Consider the following 25,359-nt stretch of genomic DNA (forward strand, 5'->3'; position numbering starts at 1 on the left):
GTCATGCGAAGAAAATTACATTGAACTTCAATTGCAAGTCCTAAACACAATCAGCGTATATTACGCCAAAGCCATCGCCTCTATACACTCCTGCCAAAATGAACACACAACCAGGTAGGCTTTCAGTTACTGCTCTTTCCAAACATACCGCTAGGCGTCGTCCTTACACTGTGGCCCGGTGACAGGTCCCACAATGCACTTCACTCAACTTTGGCCTGCCCCATTGCATGACGGGAAACAAAATGGCGGCGCCCATAAAATCGAGGTAACGTAAAACAGGTTCCCGCTATCGCGAACCTGTAAAAATTAATGTCAACATAATAAAATTAGAAGTCGTGGATTTCATTACTTCGTCGCCTGTCGTTTTTGTTAACGTTGGCTTTCTGTTACAGTAATTTGGATCATTTGTGTCTGAGTATCAATGTACAGTGGGAAGGTTCCTAGCCCCCCCTCCCTTTAGTATCTTATTCTTAGCCTTGTATCAAGTCTAGCCCATCGTTGATTAGGTGCACATGGGCTTTCTTCGGGGTTTAGACTAGAAGCTCTCCGCCGCCTGGCTTGTACACCCGTGGCGGCAATATGCTGGTGCAGTTCTTCATTGAACTGCTAGAGGCCGCTTTTGATCCGTGCAATTCGCTTGTGGTGCCTGCCTCTGGTGACCTGCGCCTCTAGTCGCAACATCCTCTACTCCATTTGTAATTCTAGATCTTAAGTCTTACCTTTTTAGCCTCATATCCAGTCTAGTCCATCGTGGATTGGGTGGATTTTCTTTGGTGCTCTAGACTAGGAGCTCTCCGCCGCCGGATTTAACGATGTGCGCTCCGATTTCTTTGAGGATCCAACAAAAGTTACTGCAGTAAGACAAGTCGGTAGTATGCGAAAGTAGGGGCAGATTATCCAATATTAGGATCTTATTCGCATAATCATCAATATTTATTTGTAATTTGCCAGTCGTATGATTCATCATCATTTGGCGAAGGTATGCGGGCGTAGAACTTGAGTTACTAATAAATTGATAGTAACAAGAGATCAATTACAATGTAACTATGACTTTATACATCCATAGCTGTTGTAGTATTCAGACCAGCCTGAAATCACTGTCACTACCTCAATTTTAAGTAAAAAAAAACTCAGAAACATGCAAAAACAACAACATTTTTGATAGCAGATTTATTTTGGCCACCACAAGATTATGACATCAGAAGTCCTTGGTACTAACACACAGAAAGTACAACTCAGATCTCACAACCATGGCAGAGCCTCAACCTATGTTTCTGTAGAAGACACAGAAGAACACAATCAGATCAGTTTTCATCAGAGAAGATACCAAATATTTTCCCCATCAAAAACGTTATCAGGAAACGTGTGCGTATTTGTGCGGTATGTATGAGTGAGACACTCTGTTTTTACCCATACCATGGGTACCAATAATGCCTCCTTAATAAAACACCCTGTTTCAAACACCTCCATTCTTATCTTTAATAAAACCAGTCACAAAATCATCCTTTTGAAACTTTTCACACTAGATCTTGTTACAGTTACTTTAGTTTTGCAACTAAAAATACTTTAGTTTCCAACTAAAAATACTTCAATTTCCAACTAAAAATACTTTTAGTTTCCAACTAAAATACTGTTCCCAACAAAAATATTATAGTTTCCAACTAAAAATACTTCAGTTTCCCAACTAAAAATATTTCAGTTGCGAACTAAAATACTTCACTAAATTACTTCAGTTTTCCAACTAAAAATATTTTAGTTTCCAACTAAAATACTTCTGAATCAGTTTTCCAACTAAAAAATCCATGGAAACACGAGTTCAATCATGAGATTGTGAATGTGAGAAAAGTTTCAAAATGGTTGATACAAATCTAACATCTTCAATACACGAAGTGGAGCATGATACAGTCCTGTCAGCCATGTTGTACAGACGACTTTTGAGTCCCTGATGAAAATTCTGTCGTCCCTCTATCAAGACAGAACATCCTAAAATTCTAACAGAATATTTGACTGTACAAACAGTATATTGGTTGAGGTAGAGTCTTGTTAGATGTCTGCTGCTATATGTACGATGTTTTCCACCTACACGTACAAACAACATGGTAAAAAATGCACTACAAAATACATGGAAGTTCAAATGTCTCGTGTAAAGTGTTAAATACCTCAAAAACTTGTGTGCGTATGTTTTTCATCTGACAAGGCATGGCTGGCAGGCGACAAAAAATGAGTAAGTTTCTCAAAAAAATTGAGGGTATATCATCTTTTTGGAGTCTGTAACATACAGTGACAGATTACAAAATGTAAAATTTGGATTGGCATTTAAAAAAGTCATACTTTTTAAAAAATCTTGTGAAAATGAATGGAAAATCTTAAGACTTTCTCAGAAACAAATCTGCTCATACTCCACTAAGTGTATTCATCTACAAATTGTACTTCTGGTACATTTTGTTCCCACCATACAGCAAAGTCTGTCCCCTGAGTGTACAGAACTCATCTAAATATAATAACAATGATTCTCCTACAGTATTTAAAATTCTTTCCCAAAATACCATTAAGACCTTACTAGTAAATATTACTGTTAAAATATCGTTGTCCTATACGTGGTCACAGTTCTGAGGAGAGACAGTGTGACCATGTTAGGACCCGTGGAGCATGCACATTTCTATCATGATATAGGTCTCTGTGACTTCCCCTTTACTGGAAGCACAGCTTTCAAACCTTGTGTCTGTTACTCAGCCATACATTTTACTGTTTGTTGGCGCATTTATGTCCTGAGAAGCTTCAAGGAGAAGTTCTTTAACTATCCTGTATTACTTCAGAATCTACAGTCCTGTCCCGAGGTATGTAAGAGGATTCAGTTTCACAGTTAACTTTTGTGTGTCCCAAATGTTCAACACTTCTCCCAGTCAAATACTCTGGATAAAACCTTCTCTACATAGTATAGAATTTTTTTTTTGTTAAAAATACATGAGACAATACACAATTTTTAATGTGTCAGCTCTAGGAGCTACACCACCACACATGCAGTATTCATCAACTTTTTTTTAAGTAAGGAAGTATTTGAGATGACTCTTTATCAATGAGGTTTGGTACCAACTGTTTTTTGGGCACTCTGTACCATAGTGGTACCCTGAAAGTGAATCATACTGTCATACTCCATGTCCTGAACGATTATGGGTCAACGGCCTTAAGAACATTCACCCCTACTACCCTCCTAACTCCAAACTTCTTCTCACATCTCTTATTCCAATCTAAGGGGCATGATGAGGTGTTCACAAGTTGAAATTTCAATGGAGAGAATGTTCATTTGTGATGGTTACACAACATTCAGCATATATATATATAAAGCAAGAGCAAAGCTAGATAGGAATAAAAGAAAGTTGCACACACAAAATATCTGTAACCATTTCATATTTGCTTTTAGGTCTAGACACGACATACACGGAAGGCCTCTCTTTCTTAAGGACAACTCTCATGTTGTCCGTGGCAGTGTCACTTGGGGTCATCTTACCAGTGACAGGCACCAGATTCAGAATGTGCCCCCCTCCCCACTGCCCACATAGCCACAAGCTTATATACAATATGCTCACTTTCATTTGATGGTTACACCATTCCAGAACATTCAATGCTCCAATCTAAAAAAAAAAATTTCTCTAGGTTACTTTGTACCCATTTCAAAATGGAACTTTAAGTTCCAAAACTTGCCAAATAGAGAGTTTTGTATTTTTACTCACCTGTAAAAAATTTCTCAAGTGAAAGTCAAACTTTACTTGTAGTATCACAACGTACAACTGTCGAATGCGCCGTACAAGAAAAAGAGCAAATTTTCTCTGCAGCGAAGGAAAGAATTTTACACAAAATGCCTTGGGGACCAACAAACATAGCAAATCAGAATAAGAGGGTTCAGGGTTCCAAATGCACAGGAGCAAGGTCAAAAACGAAGGCCCCAAACTTGTAAACAGTTCTTACCTAGACCATGCTTGATACACGTCCAGACATGTTTGTTTACGTCTCAGGGGCCTTCACCTTTGACATTTTACCCACAATGCAGTAGGCTGCGCATGCGCAGTTGGAACAGTGACCCAGCTTACTTCTTCCCACCCTGGGCTAGTCAACTACAGTCCCACCCTACCTCCTATAGCAAGCACTGCAGAAAGACTTGCGGCTACATTCGTATATCAAGCACCCACGTTTCTCTAGTCTGTATACAACTCTATCGTGTACACATGCAAGCATTATCGTTATCAAACAGGCAGGCGGAATAGCAAGCAAGCGTTACGAGAAAGCAACTCAGTCATACGAAGCCAGTTGGGCGAAGCTGCGGTAAGTTAGTGATTGTTACTGGTTATGGAACAGAATCTCTATTGAGGTCCAACATGTTATGATCAGTGTTCTAGCCAGCATCTGTCTTCAGTTATTTGACAGAATTTTACCACTCGTGACAAAGCTTGCCCAATCCGATCTTTGAAGTTTGATGGGCAAAAATTGTCATGTAATGATATGGAAATAGATGACATTACCAGCAAAATTTGCCCATCAAAATGCAGGAAATAGCATTTCCGAGGGTCAAGATTTCAAACTTTTCAAGGCTAGCATGCCCCCAAACCCCCTCGGATTCTTATGATATATATATGGCCTTGACATAATGTTATGTAAAACAAAATTGAGATGAGAGAAAAAATTTCGGGCTGGCTAGAACACTGACATGGTCTGTACGATAGAACATTTTTCACGGCAGAGCTAGAGACTTTTAACTACCCGTTGGTTTTGAAAGAAATCTGTGCCTCTCTTCTTTATATTATAACTATACTTAAAAGTCGGGGAAGATATCTTTGTGCAGAGGTAACTGTAATAATTATTAATTGTTCAAATACCAAGTTACCCTTGAGAACTGTTGAGCAACTGCCCTAAACAGTCTGAATGGTACACTGGCCCTTATGATGAGCATAGGGTTGGTCCTGAACTATCTTGTCACATGCATGTATGTACATTGTACATGTATGTAAGATAAGGCCCATAGATGTATACTGTTTGCATGCCTCCCAGTGAGGGGCTAGCAACTTACCCCCCCACCCCTCCCCCACTTTTCACCATTTTATAATAATATTCATGGATGGGTGGTCCTGAGAGAGATTGCACTAACCCATTCCCTATAAAGTAGATTTCAATATATATACTAATAGTTGTATTTCCTAGGTATGTAAATTGTGCGTTGTATGTATGTCTTGTATACGTCCACCGTTGACAGATGGCTTGTATGTGTGAGTTGCCCTGCTTGCACCACCTGACGACACACACGGGCCTGGTCTCTACACCTTGTGGAGTTCACTGAAGAGTTGCGGAATCTTGAGGTACGGCATGACCTTGGTGATCTGCCTGGTTTTCTCGGCGTGCTCCTCGTTCAACTTCTTGAGTGCCATTATGGCCTGCAGCATGGCTTGGAAGCGTACCACCCCACTCACTCCACCTATCACTCCCTGAGCTGGGGAGACAAAAAAACACAACATTTAAAAAAAATCTATTCACATACATGTACCTTTAATGAGTATCAGACAAAAAGCACAATAATAATTATTGCTTATGTACATGTATTTATATCATACCCGGGCCGCGATAATGTTTGATAACGGGTTCCGGACCAGGCGCATTCTCTTTTTAGCAAACGCCCACGAATTGTCACACAAATCTGACATTTTTTTGTGTGGTCATGTCCAGAGTGTGCTCCCGCATGTTCATACCAAGTTTGAAGCGAATCCGGACCGGGCAGTACTTTTATATTATACCATTATAGAACAATTCGAACGCGTTTAGCCCTAACTGCGTGCGCCGCTTTAAAAAATTCGAATACAGAATCCGGACATTGGCATTGATGTTGTTGCATTTTAGGGTTTAGTGGCACCAACTTTTGGCTCATATTGCATTGAAAGGTGCGTTTTCTTGGGTGGGTATGACATACGTACATGTAAATAAAATACAACATGGTGTATTGCGCATCACCCTCGGTCCCGGCCCTCCCGCGAGTCGGATCGCCCTCCGGCCTGCAACCGTTGGGCGATCTGACCCGCAGTCGGGCTGATACCTCGGGCGATACGGAATACCCCGTGTTGTATTCTATATATATTAAGTCATGACCTTGTGCCCTTGGGAAACTCACTTCACAAGGACTTTCCTCACTTCGCTCAGGTGTAAATGAGTATGCCAAAATGATCACTATCATGATCGTGGGCATGAATGAAATGGAAACCAGTGGGGTAGTATGGCGCAATGGCAGCGTGCGCGACTCGGAATCAAGAGGTCCCGGGTTCGAGTCCTGACATGCCACCGATCTTGTGCCCTTGAGAAAGGCACTTTACACGACTTTCCCCACTAGACTCAAGTGAAAATAAGTATTGTCTGTCCAGTATCCGTTTCTATGTGCGGGACACAACATCAGCAACAGCTGCCTTTTGGTCAGCGTGTATTGCATTGTTGCAATTTCAATAAAATCAAAATCTACCAAACCAAACCAACCCCTAGCGCTCAATGTACAGTATCACATAGTCCTAGTAGTACTTGAAATTCATTCACATCACTTACCTAGAGTATACTTTTCCAAGATTGAGTACAATTTCCCCTGTAACATCTCAACACCTTTTGGGTCCTTCAGGCCTGCTGTGTCTGCAAAACATTTAATGGCAAAAATTTCTCATTAACATAAAAAATAAGCATAAAAGTGGCAACTCCGCGAACTTTGTACACTTGAAAAAGCCCAGAGGGAAAAAAGGTTAAGAGACTGGCTGAATAAAAGTTCGAAACGGTTTGAAATACTTGTGTTTTTTTAGTAAACAGTAAATTTAGTAAATTTATGTAGTTTATAACGTTACTCTCTACTGTGTTAACATTATACCGTCTGTCAGCAGAAAAAGAGAAAAAAAAACTGAAAAATAATTCAACAGATGATGTAGTATATAAACATTAAGGGAGCAACCTAGAACAGAATATTTCAGATTTTGTCATCAACAAATGTATAAGGCGGCACAACACAGTTCTAGCCCTATGGGGATTTCTATAGTTAAGGACCCCAAAGTGACTCAGTTCGACTCACTGAAAATCACAGTAGGGTGCACAATCAAGGTTCAGATTTTTGATATGTCTAATTTCAGGGCATAGTGTACAAAATATGTGAAAATGAGCTTAAATTTGCCGGCTAGTTCTCTTCTCATGCCTTCTTTTACTAGCGCCACTGCGGAGGTCATGGAACTGCAGCCGACGAACAGTACTAGGCGGGACAAGTATCCAAGCGCAAATCTACGCCGACTGAACACGCACCATAACTCAACTTTCAATGACTTTTACAGTCTCAAAACTGACGTATTCCTCTAACGTTTACCACAGGCTCTATCTCAATGCCATGCACAAAACAATCTCTGCACCCTTCTCTAGTATTGTGCAGCACTACTTTGTGCCCGGACTACTTTTGACTACGGGGTTCGCCCATAAATACTGTGTTGTGCGGCCATAAACACCAAAGGAACACAAATTCTGACCCCCCTGGCGCTATGCATCCTGGGAATGGGAAAAAGGTGAATTTGATCCTTCATATCCTGTTGCTGATCTGCCTATATTAACACATCCATGTGGACAACAGACACGCATGTTATGTAGGACCAAACAATGACAGTTATGCACAGTTGTCCATGGCTGATTGACATGTTTCACAACATAAACATTAGGGCTGCGTACCTAAACGTAACATCAGGTACAGGTACAGGTACCGGTACAGAGGTTTAGGTACAGGTCCGGACCTGTACCTGTACCTGAACAATTTGGCAAATTAACACGTGTTCTTCACTTTTTCAATCATGACACAGAAACAATAATAAAGTGTTGACAACTTGTCAGTATCTTTATCACAACCCTGGATCAGCCACACTCTCGCGATATCTCGTGAGACTGAGGATCTCACATCAATCGACGGTGTTTACGTCTTTTCCAGTGCTAATTTTTCGTCTTTGTGGTAGGATTTACCTATCTTTAGTCATATACATGGTGTAAACTAGCTATTTCGGTATATACTCGTTACTTCATGATCCGGTATTTTGGACCTGTACCGAAACGATTTTTACGGTATTGGACCGGTACAATGTACCGGTCCGCAGCCCTAATAAACATGCCCATGGCATGCATACATGTAGCCTGTATTGGGCAGACGTCACTACATGTACTGCATTGCGCAGTAGATACTCCAAAATCGGTCCACAGGATTGTAGTCTTTTTAAATTAGCATCTTTGAAAATCTTTCTTTCTGGTCTAGTCTGGAGAAGGATGAACTGAACTGAACTAGTCTGGAGACTTTGGGGCTAGAAGGGACAGGTATATGTATAGGGTCTAAACTTTCCCACTTTTTTATTTGGTCAAGTTTTGTTCATATCATATCAGTTTAGTGGGCATGAGAGACCTGAGTGATGAGGTCTGGCCTGCCCATAGCGGATGAATACACGAGAAAACTAGAGCTCGTCGATCTCATACCTCCATGACATGCTTAGTGCTTTCGTAAATCTTATGCACGGTGATGACCACGTGTAAATGGCTTACATTTTATAATCCTGCTCATCTGCAAAATTTACATTATACACATAAGGCCCTGACTTGAATAAATTTCGTCCCTGTCTGTAAATCGGGTCATAATAGTAGTCATGCTAACATCTCGCCGTACCTGGGGACATGAGAAGGATGCCACAGAACAGCGTCATCTCGGCCTTGTTCATTCTCAGAGCAAGGATCTTCTTCCAGATATCGGGCAGCTTCACGGGCAGTTGTGCGAAAGGCGGGAATAGTCGCGGCATGGCGGTCCTCTCCATCTCCGTCATGTTGAAGTAGTTCATCTCATTGGTGACAGGGTTGTAGTCCAGGGCCAGTATGCAGGAGTTGATGGGGAAGGCCGCTCCTTGGATCATGCTGATCTGGTCGTCGATCGAGCAAGTACGGAATCCTACAGGGGAGAAAACAAACACCGAGATCTGGATCACGTACTGTACTTCTATCCGATTCAACCAACTGATGTACACTCTAGTTTATACAGTCATATATAGAACTCAAGACATGTACATTATCATGTAAGCCATGTTCCATATATATACATGTACTATATTACCTTTTTGAAATAGTATTATAATTGTTTTTGATACATTGAACTTGTAGGTATCACTGTAGACGTGAGTAGATGTTAGCTAGATATGTACATGTAGTACCGAAGAGTTTGCCATGCATTGTACCCGTTACAATTGTTGTGCAATAAAGATTGACTTGACTTGACTTCTTCATTTCTGCTTAGCCCCATTGCTGAGATTAACATTAGCAGGTTGTGTATGGGTTAGTCACAATTGTGACCAGGTAGGTAGTACACATAAAATTATACATGTAAACGTAAGGAAAAGAAAGACTAATAAAGACGTGAACATAAATACATGTAACTGATTTTATATCTGCAAACTTAAGGATGAGACTGTGAATTAGGCCATGCTGATTCAATTCTAAGGATGCCATCCGCGCATGCATTGATTTTCACTTGTTTTCAAAAAAAGAAAAGAAAAGAAAGATCACATCCTACGAGGCACCCAGGCTCCAAGACTCGTAGCTACATAATGTACCTGTATATAGTGGGCAACCTGAGAAAAATGAGTACCGGTCTATCGGGACCCCAGAAAGTGCGAAATGGAACGAAATGGAACGTTGCGGTCACTTTATTCTTAACGTACCCTGATCGATCTTATAACGTTGCGGTTCTTAGAATACCATCAATATTAACGTTGCCGTTTGGACGTCGAGCGGACACTGACGTCGCCGTTCCAACGTACGAACGGCTTAACGGCTTTCCTTCATACACATTTCGTTTCATTTCGTTCCATTTCGTTTCATTTCGTTCCATTTCGCACTTTCTGTACACCGGGTCTATCTAACCCTGTTATAATAATCACCTGGAATCTTCTTGGCAAACTTGGTGGTGACATGTACATTTCTCTTGAAGGACAGCATCATCTTCTCCCAGATGTTCTCCACCGTAAGTTCATGCTCCGCCAGGTTCCTGCCTCCTTCAGGCTGAGGAAACAAGAAATCAAAAATCTCAAACCTCTATAAAATTTTTTGGGTTTTTGGCGACGTCTCAGGGAGGAGCCTAATGGTACAGTATTGTGTGCAGTTTGCAAGAATAATTATTCTAGGAATGGTACACAGGAATGGAATGTCCACAGGCATGTCTCTGACCCACATATATGCCCACAAACCCTTGGGAAGACCTCTCTACCCCAGATGGCCCTACTTTCTGTGACCCCGGGGCTCGTTCACTATACACTCAGGGGTGGAGTGCACTGTATCTGTCTAAATCATGAAAGTACCATGCAAACAATAACCCTAACAGCAACCACCGTCACCATGGCAATGTATGTTTTCATTGCCAGTCTTGTTGATACATGTAATTTCTTACTTACTCATTTCTATATCTGTATCAGTATAGCCTGTATAACTGCCCTTCGGCGTAACACAGCAGCTTCAATGGCACGCAGCACAGCGGCAGCTAGCTATATTACACCGAATGATCTGTTACACCCAATCTTTGCATCTGTATCTGTATAGCCGGTATAACCGCCTTTCAGCGCAACACACCAGCTTCGCAGGCACGCGGCGCGGCGGCAGCTGGCTATATTACACTGATCGACTTGTTACACCTAACCCTTGAACTTCTAGCTCTAGACTTGATTTAAAGCTATCTATTGACAATGCCCCTACTGTACTTGGTGACAGTGAGTTCCACTCTGCAATAGTTCTAGGAAAGAATGAATTCTTGAACACCTCAATCCTTGGTTGATAACTCTGGTACTTGAAGGCATGGCTATTTCTTGTTTTCTTCTGGGCTGGTATTAGGTACTTAGCAAGTTACATGATTGTACATCTTGCACATGTACATGTAACTGCATTTTCGTCAATATCATGGTGAATATGTCTCAGTTTGCATTTTCTCACCCAGGCTCCCAGAAGGACAACAGATGTGCACAAATACAGCAGGAATTTGTTTGAAGACAGGAAATACAGTGACCTTTTCCAATTATGTATTATCTGATATTCATTTTTACATTTTGTCTGACATGGAAATGTATACTAGTAATTCAAATCTATCACCAGGCCACGTACTATAATTGATATTTTGGTTGGTTTTACTGTGAGTAGTTATGGATGAGGCAGTGGATGTGACACCTAAGTTTGTAGTTCACTCATTAACTACCTAACTGAACAGAACCGAAGTACAAGCAAACATAAAAGACATTAAATTATCCATTAACCTTTAGCGCACCACAGGAGCCATTTGGCTACCAATGCTCCATTGTGGTTACTGAGTTAGGCAATTAAGTTACTGGTAGTTGAGTTAGGTTGAGTCACAGTCCACGGCACCCAAAACATTTTCAGGGCTGAAGTAAAACATTTTTTAAAGTCAATATTCTGGACATTTTTCATATTGTAATTTGAATCAACCCTAGTCTCATAGTGATTATTAGCATACTGATCGATATCTGCATGTGAGGCAAAAATGTGATGTCGCTGATGGAAAACATGTAAGTCTTGATTGTTTTGACTTGGAGGCTGGTTCTAGCTATTTATTGGTGGTATATAAAAAAAACAATCAACTCCTCATGCCACATAGCATGTTCCTTGGATATTTCAAACACTTCAATACAACATGTACTAAGTATGACAGTACAATATGAATATTTGTTTTTTATTGCACATGCCGCCCTGATATTGCATTGCAGCTTTTAAGGGTCCAAGACTGAGCTTTGTTCAAGAAAGACCATGTTTGATTCCAATCCAGGCCTCGAAAAACTGAGTGCAAGTGCACCTTAGTGCACCCAAATTTGGAGCTGTGCACCCAATTCTTTTCTGTGGGTACACCAGTACACCCAGGTATTTTTGTAGGTTTACATTTGTTAAATGTAAGTAGTATACAACATATTCTTAACATCTCAAGTGTCAGAAAAATAATAAATTAATCATTGTTTTAGTACTATTCTTTAGAAATGAACATAATTTGTTTTTGCTGACATTCTACTAATTTTATTTTACATGGTGCACCCCAAAAAATTTTTGTGCACCCAGTTTTTTAGGTTGGGTGCACCAGTAGTGCACCTATTCCCAAAAATGAATTTCGAGCCCTGCAATCCCTGCAATACCTTACTGTGGCCTCAACACATGTTGACCTATCACACCTACAGGAGTGATGATCCAACTTTATGACTGTATTTCTATGTTTCTAAGGCCACACCAATTTAATTTCTTGGTTAACGGATTTTTCTAGAAAAATTATGGAGCGGGAGGGCGAAAAAAAAATGAATTAAAAAAATAAAAACAGGCCTAGGCATCCTATTATGGCCCAAAATGGTACCATAGGAGCCTTGAAGTCAACACACCAGGCTGGTTCAAAATTGAGGCAAAATTTAAGCAATGAATTTTGAACTTTTATTGAAATACCACTGCATTTGAAAGATGGAATAACAGTTACTGTAACAACTAGGAAGAACAGGACTGTTTTCAACTGTTCAGGGCAATATGAGCATTTTGCAGTTGATTTTGAATTTTTTTTGCAAATCACAAAAAAATGAAGCAGGCAAATACGTTAACCGAGAAATTAAATTGGTGTGGCCTAAGGACTCAGAAACAGACACCTGTGTGAATTCAGGGATTCAGGACAGTCCCAACGTGACCAGACGTATCATGTTCACACCTTTGTTACCCGTCACCCTTACATAACAGACAGCCCCAGTCAGCAAACAACAGTCTCAAACTGTACATGTGTGTCTGGGTTAAAAATAGGCCACATATGTAAAGTAGACAAGGGGTAACCTAATTACACCCATAGCTGGGAATAGTCCACATTCTTGATGAGAGCGACGGGGCTCGGTCATCTCACAAGATGAAAGTGAGGACGGAAGGAAAAACAAGCCACGAAATTTTGTTTTTAAGCCACCTGATGACCTTTCGTATATAGACAACATCTCTCAACTGAAGTGCCACCACACCCTTCAACCTTTGGACTTCATGAAAATATGGAAGCAAAAAAACAACAACAAATTAAAACATTTCTTTGTTAAAAGATTCGACTGTTGGATTTCATCAAACACAACCTTCCATTTCGCATCCTTGAATTTTTTTTCAGATTTGCTTCTTCCAGACAGACTGAAAAATGAAGGCCTGCTGGCTAGAACCGCTGTCCTGCAGCCATTGTAAAATCTAGGTTACGTCAACATAAATGGAGTGGTCAGACAACCAGACTCTCTGACCCAGACACAACAATGGCAGAATACTAGTCATTCATTTGACAAGCACATTGCTTTATACCACATGCTGCAGCAAAGGGCAGGCTCTGTTTTTCAAGAGGATTATCATTGTAACAAAACTGATTCTTATTATGATAATATAATGATTGTTGTATGATCATAGTAGATATATTAATTGTAACAGCAATGTACTGTAAATCACTTTATATTCGCAGTACTTTATTATTTTGCAACTTTTGTGGTTACTGTATTTTTCATTACCGTTATCCAATAATTCGCCGACTCTTAATTTCTTCTGCACCTGCCGTCACCACGAAGCCATGAACATTTCGTTTCGCCATTTCTGTCCATTTTCCTCAGACCACAAAATTTTGCTACCAGTACCAGTTGCCCAGTCCAATGGGTCCTGGACCTTTTGGCCTAGCTACAAAGTCAAAATGTATAGCAGTTGGTGTTCAGCCTTTGCGTCTTTCTTCAGTGTTAAAATATCTAACTTTATCTATTTGTGCACAATTTCAAATACATGTATGTACCCTGTGTACTCTCATCTGCCGAATAAACATACCCCCCCGAATAAACGTACCCCCCCGGACAAATCTTCAAAATCAAATAAACATACCCCCGGAATAAACGTACCCCCCGGAAAATTACCAAAATTGACGGGTAACCTGTGTCTCTTGTACTAAAATACGCCCTTACTGATATATGCACAAATCTTTAACTGTTATTTGCAATTAGGAATTTAAATAGACAAAAAAAAAGAGCATTTAATATTTCGTATTTTGATAAGCACCACCCATGACAATAGAACATTCAGAGGAATTTATGCACGTGGTGATTGCAAATACCGGCCCGAAAATGACAAGTTTCTCGCTACAATACGCGTTTATAAACGTCTTCACATTGATGATTTGTCAATTTTTTTCACACGAAGTTGAAAAAAATTACTGGTTTTCAAAAAATTAATAAACGTACTGTGCAAAATAAGAACGTACTGGGTGGATGTTCGGGCCCAAAAAAATAAATGTACCCGTATGTTTATTCGGCAGATGAGAGTACGTGTGTGTCAATGACTAATGGACTTTAAATCAATACAGCTTTATATGGAGATTATTTCCGCCTTTTCAAATGACAAGAATAGTAAAGAAACATTTAAAGACATCAAACAAGGTCACTTGAATAGAAAATGACATTCTAAATATATATTCTGCGCTAAGACAGAAAAACAAAAAGATCTCTCTGGAAGAGCAAAAGGTCACTGGTCGGGCAACATCTGTTGGCAGACTGGTTGAACAACCTCTCACATTTCCACATGAAGACCTAAAATACCACCTACTCATGCTGGTTAGTGCAGGTAAAATTGGAGCTGTGCAGGTATTTCTGATGTCTACCTGCACCTAACCTGCACTGGTCCATGTACTGGGTATATGCAGGTTAGTGCAGGTAAAATTGCAACTGTGCAGGTATTTCTGATGTCTACCTGCACCTAACCTGCACTGGTCCATGTACTGGGTATATGCACCTTAGTGCAGGTAAAATTGGAGCTGTGCAGGTATTTCTGATGTCTACCTGCACCTAACCTGCACTGGTCCATGTACTGGGTATAAACAGGTTAGTGCAGGTAAAATTGGAGCTGTGCAGGTATTTCTGATGTCTACCTGCACCTAACCTGCACTGGTCCATGTACTGGGTATATGCAGGTTAGTGCAGGTACAATTGAAGTTGTGCAGGTATTTCTGATGTCTACCTGCACATACATGTAACCTGCACTGGTCCATGTACTGGGCGTATACATTGTACTGTATACTGCAGGACTGGTGTATGTGGATTTTTTATTTACCACCCACATTTTGAATGAAGTGTAAAAAGAAATATCATGCCATTGACATCTATTGCCAGTTTTATAACACACATTTTCCTCAAGTTACAAGTAGAAAACAAGCTACATGTACAAGAGGAGTCCCTTTATTTTCTGGTACCACCAATAAATAGCTAGAACCAGCCTATGAAAAAAAAGTGTGATATACGGACATTAAAAAGAGTATTTGACTAGAAAATTGACCTTTTTAATGTCCTAAAATTGCTTTGACTGCCTTGAATGTTGACGAGGCACAAAAACTCAAACAAATGTGCAAAAGAGAGAACATAATTATGTTAACTACATGTAGACTGCGGTGCCTGGTGTCGGGGAGTTTCCCACTCAGTAATGTCCGACATTGATGTCAGGCCCTGTCCCAGAAACTATTGACCCTGAGGTTTGCAAGCATGGGGCCAAGGCCATCGACTATGTGTCATCACAACTGGTTAGCACGCACAGGCGCTGAAATAGTGGCTGATCAGTGGAAGAGCCATGGCCCTAATGTAGCTTTGATTACCCCACGACTGTAGCACCACAGGTGTGTAAAGTTAATGAGAAAATGCCCACGAGGAGTCGTAGTAGTTTCTGGAGATGTAAAATCTCTGACACAAAAAAGGATGGACAAAAGCTGTTGTCTTTTTGGTTTTTAAACAATTCTGACACATCTAGTACCTGAAAAAGTCTCATTTTCTTAGCCCTGGAAATCATCAGGCATATCTGAATTGGAATACTAGTAGGTAGTGTAACAATAGCATACACATTTGCACCAAGAATTTCTAGATCCAGGTCTCTTTAGTGAGCTAAGAACCCAGTGTTCTAGCCAGCCTGAATTTTTTCCGTACTCTCAATTCTATTTGACAAAACATTGATCATTTCGAGCACTGAAGGAACAACGTGCTAGGACAATCCTAGGGCCCAGGGGTACAGCCTCTGTGAAAATTTTGAAAAAAATGCTACATGTATTTCCTGCATTTTGAGGGGAAAATTTTGCTGGTAGACTAAGCTTAGTTGAATAACATCTTTTCAGTAAAAATTTACACAAGTTTCAGCTTGATTGTTTGGGGATGCATGTCTGTCAAAACTGCCGATTTGGGATTTTTTGAGTAGCAAAAGACAGATGCTATATAGAAGTTACAGTATATGGAACAATAATATTACGTTAGACTTAGAGTGGTGAAAGTTACTGTTTGTACTTATAAGAAAGATACCCACCAGTTCTCTTACAGCATTGAGATACTTGAAGGCGTCTTCCACTGGCAAGAACTCAGCGATGTCCACAGGCCCCCCGTTGGTGGGGGGTACACCGGAGGCCGGGCCGTAGGGGATGAAGTGCTCCACTGGGGGGTAGGGGATGGGACTGGCCATGTTCCCTGTCTGCATCTGTTGTCCGGGGCCTGGGTAGGGCGTGGATATGAGCTGGCCTGTGGTGGAGGGGGAGGGGTGCATCTGCAGGGGACCTTGGTGCATGAGAGAAGGTGGGGAGGTGGGCATGCTGTGCATGGGAGAAAAGTGCGAGGTTGGAATGGGACCCATGTTGGGAGAAGTAGGCGACGTGGGGAGAAGTTGTGCCAAGGAGTTCACGTTACTGTACGCTACGGTCGCGGCCGCGTTGGGGGAGGAGTAGTTCATGTCTGTGTGCGTCATGTGGACTGTGGAGGGGGGAGGGCTGAGGGGGTAGGACTTGTGCGGACTGGGTAGAGATTGCATGCTGGAGTGGGTTGACTGAGTTTCTCCCCAAGATGACACCTGAAAAGAGAAAAAAGAAGACACTGTATTTTGTCCTTTGAGGTTTCTGGACAACAACAAACAAGGATAAACAACTATGTATGTATGAAAGATTACCAATTTTTCTTCAAACTGAATGTACTTCTTTATTAAAAGATTTTTTGTGATAGTAATACACCACACTTGAAAAGAGTTAGCAGGGGTCCTTTCCAGTGTGAGTGGCTCAAATCTTAAAGTCTAGTCTTACAGTTGTGTATATTTACTGTACCAAACTAGTCTGTTGCGCCTAAAAACAAACTAATGCAAAGCAAAGAACATTTACGGTCCGAAGATGCTGCCTTGCTTTTCTCGCAGTACTTTCACATTTAAGGTTTTTGCAGTCAGTCACTTCTGTACCGTGAACTTATCATTACCAAGAACAAATAATTTGCCGACTTTCTTTTTTCCTGCTGCCACCGCAAACATATATTAATAGTTCCGTGAACATGTCCGTTTTTTCAGACTGCAAATGTAGAAAGTCACCGATTTTCTCAGACCATGAACTTTTGCTACTGCAAACATTAGGCCACAGGAAGTATATTTTATGAATGACATCCTCCGCAGACTCCAAATTTAATGCGATAGGACAAAAACAAAACAAGAAGGGCAAAAAAAAACAAGGTTTCTACATTTTAAAATTTTGACTCAATCATTGTACAAATGGTTTTGATTCAGTGGGAACACTACATATACACAGCCAACATCACATATCACTGCACCAAAGTGAGACCACTGTCAGAAGGCAACTAAAATTTCTTGTTTTTGTTTTTTTACAAAATTTAATCAAGCAAAAAATTCATGCACGCGCTAATGTCATCCATAAAAATTACTTGCTGATTAACAGTACCTTTGAGTAGGAGTTGTCGACCGGGGAGGGCTGCTGCTGCTGGGAGTGGTGCGTAGACGACGTCGGCGAGATGGGGATGCTGGGAGACATGGGCACCCCGGGGGAGGTAGGAATGTTGGGGGAAGTAGGAATGGGCGGGGAGGTCGGAAAGTTGTGTCCGTTGCCCTCGGACGAGGGAGACTGGAGCTGTTGCAGCACCCCATGTTTGAGGTAGTTGGGTTGGCGACCCATTCTGATACCTGCCGAGACAAAAATAAAGAAGGCTGTGTTACAGAAAGATCATCCACGAACCGGCTTACTTTCCTATATATACAATGTACCATGACTCACAACACTGGACAAAAGTAAGCCAAAATTGAGCAACACAATATGCACAGTACCAATATGAATTCCTGCGCATTGGAAGAACTTTTTGTACTGCAACTGCGCGAAACCTGGATTTTTCAATTTTTATGCAATGTTTTGGTCAATGTTGCATTAGAATTTTGCCTGTTGCGCCGGGTATCTTTTCCGACACGTTACATTTTAAAACTATAGATGACATGCCATCCGTAAATACTTTCTTAAACATGACATTCTGCAGAAGTGCTATGCACATTATGTCACAGGGTTTTGCGCAGGTGCAGTGTGTCCAGTCTATGTGCTCCCACACTGTGCCTAGTGATGCATACCTTAACCCAATTTTAGGTTCAGGTCCGGATTCAAGTCCAGAGGTTTAGGTTCAGGTCCGGACTTGTAAGTCCGGACCTAAACGGCATATATAAAATTGCATGTTGGCAAGCTTGCAATGTCTTGCAATGCCACATAACAATCATGGAGGCCGGTACTTGACATCAGTTGACGATGCCCGATGGCAATGTTTTCTTCATTTTTCAGCAAAGATTTTGCAATCTACGAAAGGTTTTAGGTGGTTTGGAAAGAAAAGGGGTATGTGAAATGGTCTTTTATGGTAGTAAGTCCGGACTCGGTTCTTGACTTTTACTAAGTAGGTTTTTTTGGACTTGAACCTAAACAGTCTTACAAGTCCGGATCCAAGTCCGGTGAAGCGGTATGCATCACTAACTGTGCCACAGCCTATACTGCTGACAGGTGGGCATACATGTGGCACTATGATCCTGATTTGTGCAGTCTTATCAGCTGTGCCTATCAGCAGTACAGCACCTCCAGGCCACAAATGTACCAAGCAAGGTCAAGATGAAGATTTATGGCAGGAGTTACTTATAGTCTTGACCTGATCAGGACTACGTGTCCTTAATTGCCCAAATCGGCTCAGCAGTTGGAATCTGGGGCTGTTTTTATTACATTTGCCAAGAGGGTTATGTTTTCGGTGGCGGTCGTGTGTGTGTGTGTGTGCGTGGGTGCGCGTGTGCGCGCGTGCGTGTTTGTGTGTGTTTGTGAGACTTCATGACTCCTATCGTAGCTTTTGGGGCTATCATAGGATGCCCAGGTCTGTCTTATTTTTTTCCGTCCTGTTGCTTTATATTTTTTCTGAAAAAAAAAATCTGAAAACCAACATTGTTGTGGCATTATAATATTATCAACTTGAAGTTATACAGCTGCATTTCTCTCTTTTGATCATGTCTGAATGGTACAACGAATATTTTCAAAGATTTTAAACCTGAAATGTCCCTGATAACTCTGATATCTGTGAACAACTGCTCAACTCTTCCTGCACGGGAATGATACTATTATGCAAAGCATGACATCTTGTTGCAGTCTGAAAGGTTTTTAATACAGCCAAATGTCAGGCTACATGTATCTTGTCATCATCATCAGTGATGTGGACAGGCCTGTTTCGATCAGTGGCCTTCCCCTTCACAATAGGTCACTCTGACATTAGGACAGATGTCTGACTTGTCAGTAACACTTTCTCATCAACCTCTAGAACACAGTAAAGGTCAACTTTGTAACAGTGGGGTTTCAAGTGCTACCAACTGCAGGCCTCGAAGGCCTCGAAATTAACTTTTCTTCCTATTGTCCCAGCACTGTCCCAAAAATTAATTTCAATTGTCCTGAAGTGAGGATGAACTGTCCCAACCTGTTCTTAGAAAGTATTGTATGACTTTGACTTGAAGTCAACTTTATTTTGCTTATGTTCACTCCCAGGTGCACTATACTTGCAGAGTAGGAAATTCGGGGGACTCTAGATCTGGATCCAAAAGCACTGGGACGTGTGCCTGATAGACAAAAGAAGAGCTGATGACATTTTCATTGTCCCAAAAATGTCCCAAAGTGTCTTTTTAGCTGTCCCAGCCTGAATTTTAGTGGCCATTGGCCATTGGACCACCTTTCGAGCCCTGCAACTGACTTTTCTGATGGGTCTGGACCTTTTTGGAGTAGTGGTTTATGGTGCTGTGATCCCTAGCTGTCTGCCCAGGTTCAGCGTGGGTTCGATTCACGGCGTTCCGGAGTCAGGGGTTTTCCTGTTTCTACTCGCCCCTAGTGTTTCCAATCAATGGTTCCCACACCGGGAATCAAACTCGGGTTTTGGCGGAGAGAGTGCCAAATCCTAACCACTAATAGACCATGTATGTACTGTATTGTATGAGCAGAGGTATATAATATACAATCAAATTTGAGAAGTACTACTGTAACTATTTCCTACATTAACTGTTGTAGGTTGTGTGTGTGTGTGTGTGTGTGTGTGTGTGTGCACACTTGAATGTGCGTGAACGCGTGTATGACTGTGTGTGTGTGTGTGAACGCGTGTATGACTGTCTGTGTGTATGTGTGCGTGCGTGCACGCGTGTATGACTGTGTGTTTCTGTGTGTGTGTGTGTGTGTGTGTACATGTGTGTGTGTGTGTGTGTGTGTGTGTGTGGAGGGAGGGGGGTACATGTGTCTGTACATTGAATACATTTACAGGCCAAATAAATTACAGCAGCATAAAAACGAGTAGTATCACCCTCTATAGGGCCCCAATTGTCTGACCTGGATTTGCGTTGATGCAATTTTACTCCACCATACTCTGGTGATGAAATACTATCGATTGAGTGCCTCACACTGGTAGACAATGGCCAAAGATCAGAACATCATAATACAGGTGCATGTATAGACAGCGAATGGTCATTAGTCATTTTAACATTTTACAGGTTAACTCTCCTATCTACAGTAGAAACACAGGTTTACTAATTACTAGAAACTTACCAAAACCTACAGTGAAAAGAAGACGTTAATCTACAGATCTGTGTAAAGTTGTGGAATTCATAAGGCCACACTGATCTAATTTTATGGATGATATCTACATGTGTACTTTTTTGCCAGTTCTCAAAAAAAAACTCTGAAGCTGAAGACTGGGTACCATCCTCCATAATCCATAGTACATTGTAGCTACCAGCAATAGCTAGTCGGCGGTTAAACTAAGAAGGCACCCAAGCTACCAAGGCTCCACAGAACTCTAGAATGGCTTGTTGTTTAAGTAGTCGACGTACAACTGCAAATTCTCCATACCAGATTTGCATTCCTGTGTTTAAATTCTGGGCAGGACTTTTTTATTCGCCCGCTCGCATTAGTTTTCAGGGTGTTCGGAGGATGTCATTCATAAAATTAAGTCGGTGTGGCCTAAGTATTTTTTCTGGGCTGGACTTTTTTATTTGCCTGCTCGCTTTAGTTTTTAGGGTGTTCGGAGGATGTCATTCATAATATTAAGTCGGTGTGGCCTAAGTATTTTTTCTGGGCTGGACTTTTTTATTTGCTCGCTCGCTTTAGTTTTCAGGGTGTTCGGAGGATGTCATTCATAAAATCAAGTCGGTGTGGCCTAAGTATTTTTTCTGGGCTGGACTTTTTTATTTGCCCGCTCGCTTTAGTTTTTAGGGTGTTCGGAGGATGTCATCCATAAAGTTAAGTCAGTGTGGCCTTACCAAGTGAATTTAAGACTCTGTCCGATGCGAGGGGGTTCAAGAAAATGATTGATCAATTCTACATGTATGCAACTTTTAATACTAATGATAATATGCAATGGTTTATACTGCAATTATAGTTTAGCAATTTTAGTACTGTACTCTCATCTGCCGAATAAACATACCCCCCGGAATAAATGTACCCCCCGGACAAATCTTCAAAATCAAATAAACATACCCCCGGAATAAACGTACCCCCCGGAATATTACCAAAATTGACGGGTAACCTGTGTCTCTTGTACTAAAATGCACCCTTACTGATATATGCACAAATCTTTAACTGTTATTTGCAATTAGGAATTTAAATAGACAAAAAAAAGAGCATTTAATATTTTGTATTTTGATAAGCACCACCCATGACAATAGAACATTCAGACGAATTTATGCACGCGGTGATTGCAAAAACCGGCCCGAAAATGACAAGTTTCTCGCTACAATATGCGTTTATAAACGTCTTCACGTCGATGATTTGTCAATTTTTTTCACACGAAGTTGAAAAAAATTACTGGTTTTCAAAAAATTAATAAACGTACTGTGCAAAATAAGAACGTACTGGGTGGATGTTTGGGCCCAAAAAAATAAACGTACCCGTATGTTTATTTGGCAGATGAGAGTAGCTCGTTTTATATGCCGTCACTAACTGATAATTTGTTGTTTTGATCATTTTAGTCATAACAGTATACAAGCCTGTATTTGTATGTAAGTCTGTCATGTATACTTCTTAAAGTGTGTTATGTGTAGATCTGTTTTATGTCTTTGTGTTGGACGAGCCCTGGAAGATTATAATTAGCCCCATAAAGGGGCTTAAGGGTACCTCAGAACCAAGAGGTCCTGGGTTCGAATCCTGCCATGCCACCGATTTTGTGCCCTTGGGAAAGGCACTTTACTCAGGTGAAAATGAGTAGCTTTGGTTATAGGGACATTCCTCGGATAGGATGTTAAATGGAGGTCTTGTGTTTGGGGAGAGCCACACCACACACGCATGTTAAAGAACCCACCACACCAATGAGTAGGGACGTGCCGCACTGTGTGATGGTGCAAATACTACATTGTACGAAACCCGTTTTGTAGCAGCTATATGGTGACTTATATCATCATCAGGACTCTAGGAAGAATAGTATGAATTGGCACACTAAATGAGATCCTAATAAAAAACAAATAAACAAACACACAAACTTACCTTCCTTCGACATTCCCACTGCCAGACACTTTGCGTATCTACAGTAGCGACATAGGTTTCTTGTGACCACATTGATGGCACAGTCTTTGGACTTGCTACATCTGTAGGATTCATACTCGTACGTTCCATTCTTCGTTTTCAGCTGGCTACGACGGAAAAAACCCTGGGGAACAACAACAAATTATCTTTTAGCCAAGGAGGAGAAATGTTCTTCAGAACTCTTCCTAATTCACACAACATTAGCTTGATTGCACATACTGTAAGTGATCTGTGTTAGCCCTTGTCCTGCTGGCATTCCTGGCACAATATTTTTCAATAATTTCATGTCCCCTTGTCCTGCGGGGCCCATATATATATGGGTTGTACATACAGTACCATCTATATAGTGCCCTGTATATATGACTGCGATTTGGGGGTGTTTCTCGTGCAACGCATCACACCGCAGCGAAACGCAACGAATGCGAAAGTAACTACGCCGCCGCAGGGCAAAAAAAGTCAAGGGTCTGTAACCTGATTAAGACATGAAATTATTTGAAACTATTGTGTAAAAATTGCCAGCAGGACACTTAGAGTTGATTAGATCATAGACCCCCAATTTTTTTTTGCCCTGAAGTGACATACATGTAGTTACTTCTGCATTCGTTGCGTTTCGCTGCGGTGTGATGCGTTGCACGAGAAATACCCGCAAATCATACCTACACAGGGTGCTGTATAGATGGTACTGTATGTGCAGAACAACAATTGTTGTGCTCCGCAGGACAAGGGCTAGAAAATACATGTACAAAATGTATGTAACTGCAAAAGAAAAACATTGGGATCCACAGACTCTGATCTGGTAGAAATGGTAATTCTACCAGTAGAGATTTCGATCGGTGTCATGGCCGACTCCAATCAGAATGCTGTTACTCAGTCATGTGCTAAGGGTGGTTTCCCATTTGCAAATCCTGAAATTCATGTCAATCCTTAAATGATCTATTAGCAAATCAAACTAAGTTTAAAAGTTCTGACTGTCTTTAATTTTAAAGCGAATATCTTAAAACTTAATACAGACTCCAATCGGGATCTCTTGAAAGTAGAATCGCTGTAGAATCACTGAGATTGGGTCTCTACCCTGACATATATATCATAATCAAACATGTTGTGATCACACTTCTAAAGCCTCGGTCACAACCCGCCGTACGTGCTTTTTGCCCGTAGGTTTTTTTGGAAGCCACGTTACCGGCCGAGGGAGTACGTCACTCGCACAGTTGCGCGGGGTGTAAGTATAAGGTCCGCATGCCACGCCTGTCTGTACAGCAATTGCTCGTGAGATCAGTTCACGAAGTCAGTGCGTTGTACGCTCATAGGCTATGCGGGGCACGCGCATCGCCCGTACTCGCACGTATGGGTGGTTCGCCCGTACTCAGACCCGAATTCATAGACCGAATTCACAGACCGCACGCAGAAAAAAGTTTTACATGCACTTAAATTTCTACGGCGTGTCTGTGTGCTCCCAAATCCGTAGGATTCCGTATGGAGGCGGTACTCACCACGCACATATCCCCTACGTTTGCCCACGTTTTTGCACGTAGACAGCACGCAGATGCACGTACGGCGGGTTGTGACCGAGGCTTAAGGCTTCTGTCAGCATGTTGAAAAAACAATTCCTGGACCTGTTTTTTCAGTCTCTATCATGATGAGAATTTTAATCGGACAATGACAGTGTCCAAACTGAAAGGATGATGAAAAATCATAAGCCAAGAAAGTAATAAAAACAGTGTAGCAGAAACATGCCAAGAAAATCCTATGACAAATAGATGAGGTTACCTAACCAGAGGGCATGGTGCTTATTACTTTATCTACAAATCCCACCTGTGACCCAGAATATGGCATAGAAAGTAAAAGGTAAGTTTGCTGACCGTTCCTTGGGCTAATATATCATAGGTTCAGTTATGCGTCATTCAGCCTGTTAATGGACTGTGTACGTGGGACGGCCAAATCCCGACACATTTTGTAATATCATAGGTCAGATATTTCTGGGGCAAACTGTCTGATTCAATAACACAATCAGTAGTCATTCAATGTGGTCATTCTTAACGAAATGAAAAAAAAAATTACTGCAGAACAAACTCAGGATAGGTCTAAATCTGTCCTGTAATGATGTTAGCGATGATTCATGTTAAATGTTCATCACCCAATGGCTTAGAGGAAGACACCCTGTACTCTCCAATCAGAGGTTTAGACTTCAGCTTAAGGCCACACCAAGTAAATTTTATGGATGACGTCCGCGCGCGCATTGATTTTCGCCTGTTCCTAGAAAAAAAAACAAGAAATTCCGCTTCCTGTAACTATGACCAAAGAGTCACGACAGTGCCGCAAATCGTCAGATTGACGTGAAACCCGTAACGCGAAAACAGGACAGGACGACAACTGCTGTTCCACCTGTTTTGATGATGAATAAAAGACTTCTTGCTTGTTACACTGTGTCACCTCATTAAATTTGTGTCCTAACATTTGTTGTCTCCTAGTAT

At 41.2% G+C, this 25,359-nt stretch overlaps 1 protein-coding gene across 1 annotated transcript in view; it reads right to left on the reverse strand.

The window, feature by feature from the left end:
- Positions 1–4,636: 4,636 nt before the first annotated feature.
- LOC109477268 (retinoic acid receptor alpha-like) overlaps positions 4,637–25,359 on the reverse strand; it is a 35,503-nt gene continuing 14,780 nt past the window's right edge. Inside the window, exons 3-9 of the mRNA XM_019778353.1 lie at positions 22,850–23,012; positions 17,771–18,009; positions 16,372–16,905; positions 9,954–10,074; positions 8,693–8,968; positions 6,574–6,654; positions 4,637–5,479 (exon numbers count right to left, since the gene is read on the reverse strand). Of these exons, the coding sequence (XP_019633912.1) occupies positions 5,307–5,479; positions 6,574–6,654; positions 8,693–8,968; positions 9,954–10,074; positions 16,372–16,905; positions 17,771–18,009; positions 22,850–23,012 (1,587 nt within the window). The 3' untranslated portion in view covers positions 4,637–5,306. The remainder of the gene's footprint in view (positions 5,480–6,573; positions 6,655–8,692; positions 8,969–9,953; positions 10,075–16,371; positions 16,906–17,770; positions 18,010–22,849; positions 23,013–25,359) is intronic.

The sequence above is a fragment of the Branchiostoma belcheri genome, unplaced genomic scaffold (genome assembly GCF_001625305.1).
Source record: "Branchiostoma belcheri isolate BF01 breed outbred unplaced genomic scaffold, Haploidv18h27 scaffold4, whole genome shotgun sequence".
NCBI lineage: Eukaryota > Metazoa > Chordata > Leptocardii > Amphioxiformes > Branchiostomatidae > Branchiostoma > Branchiostoma belcheri.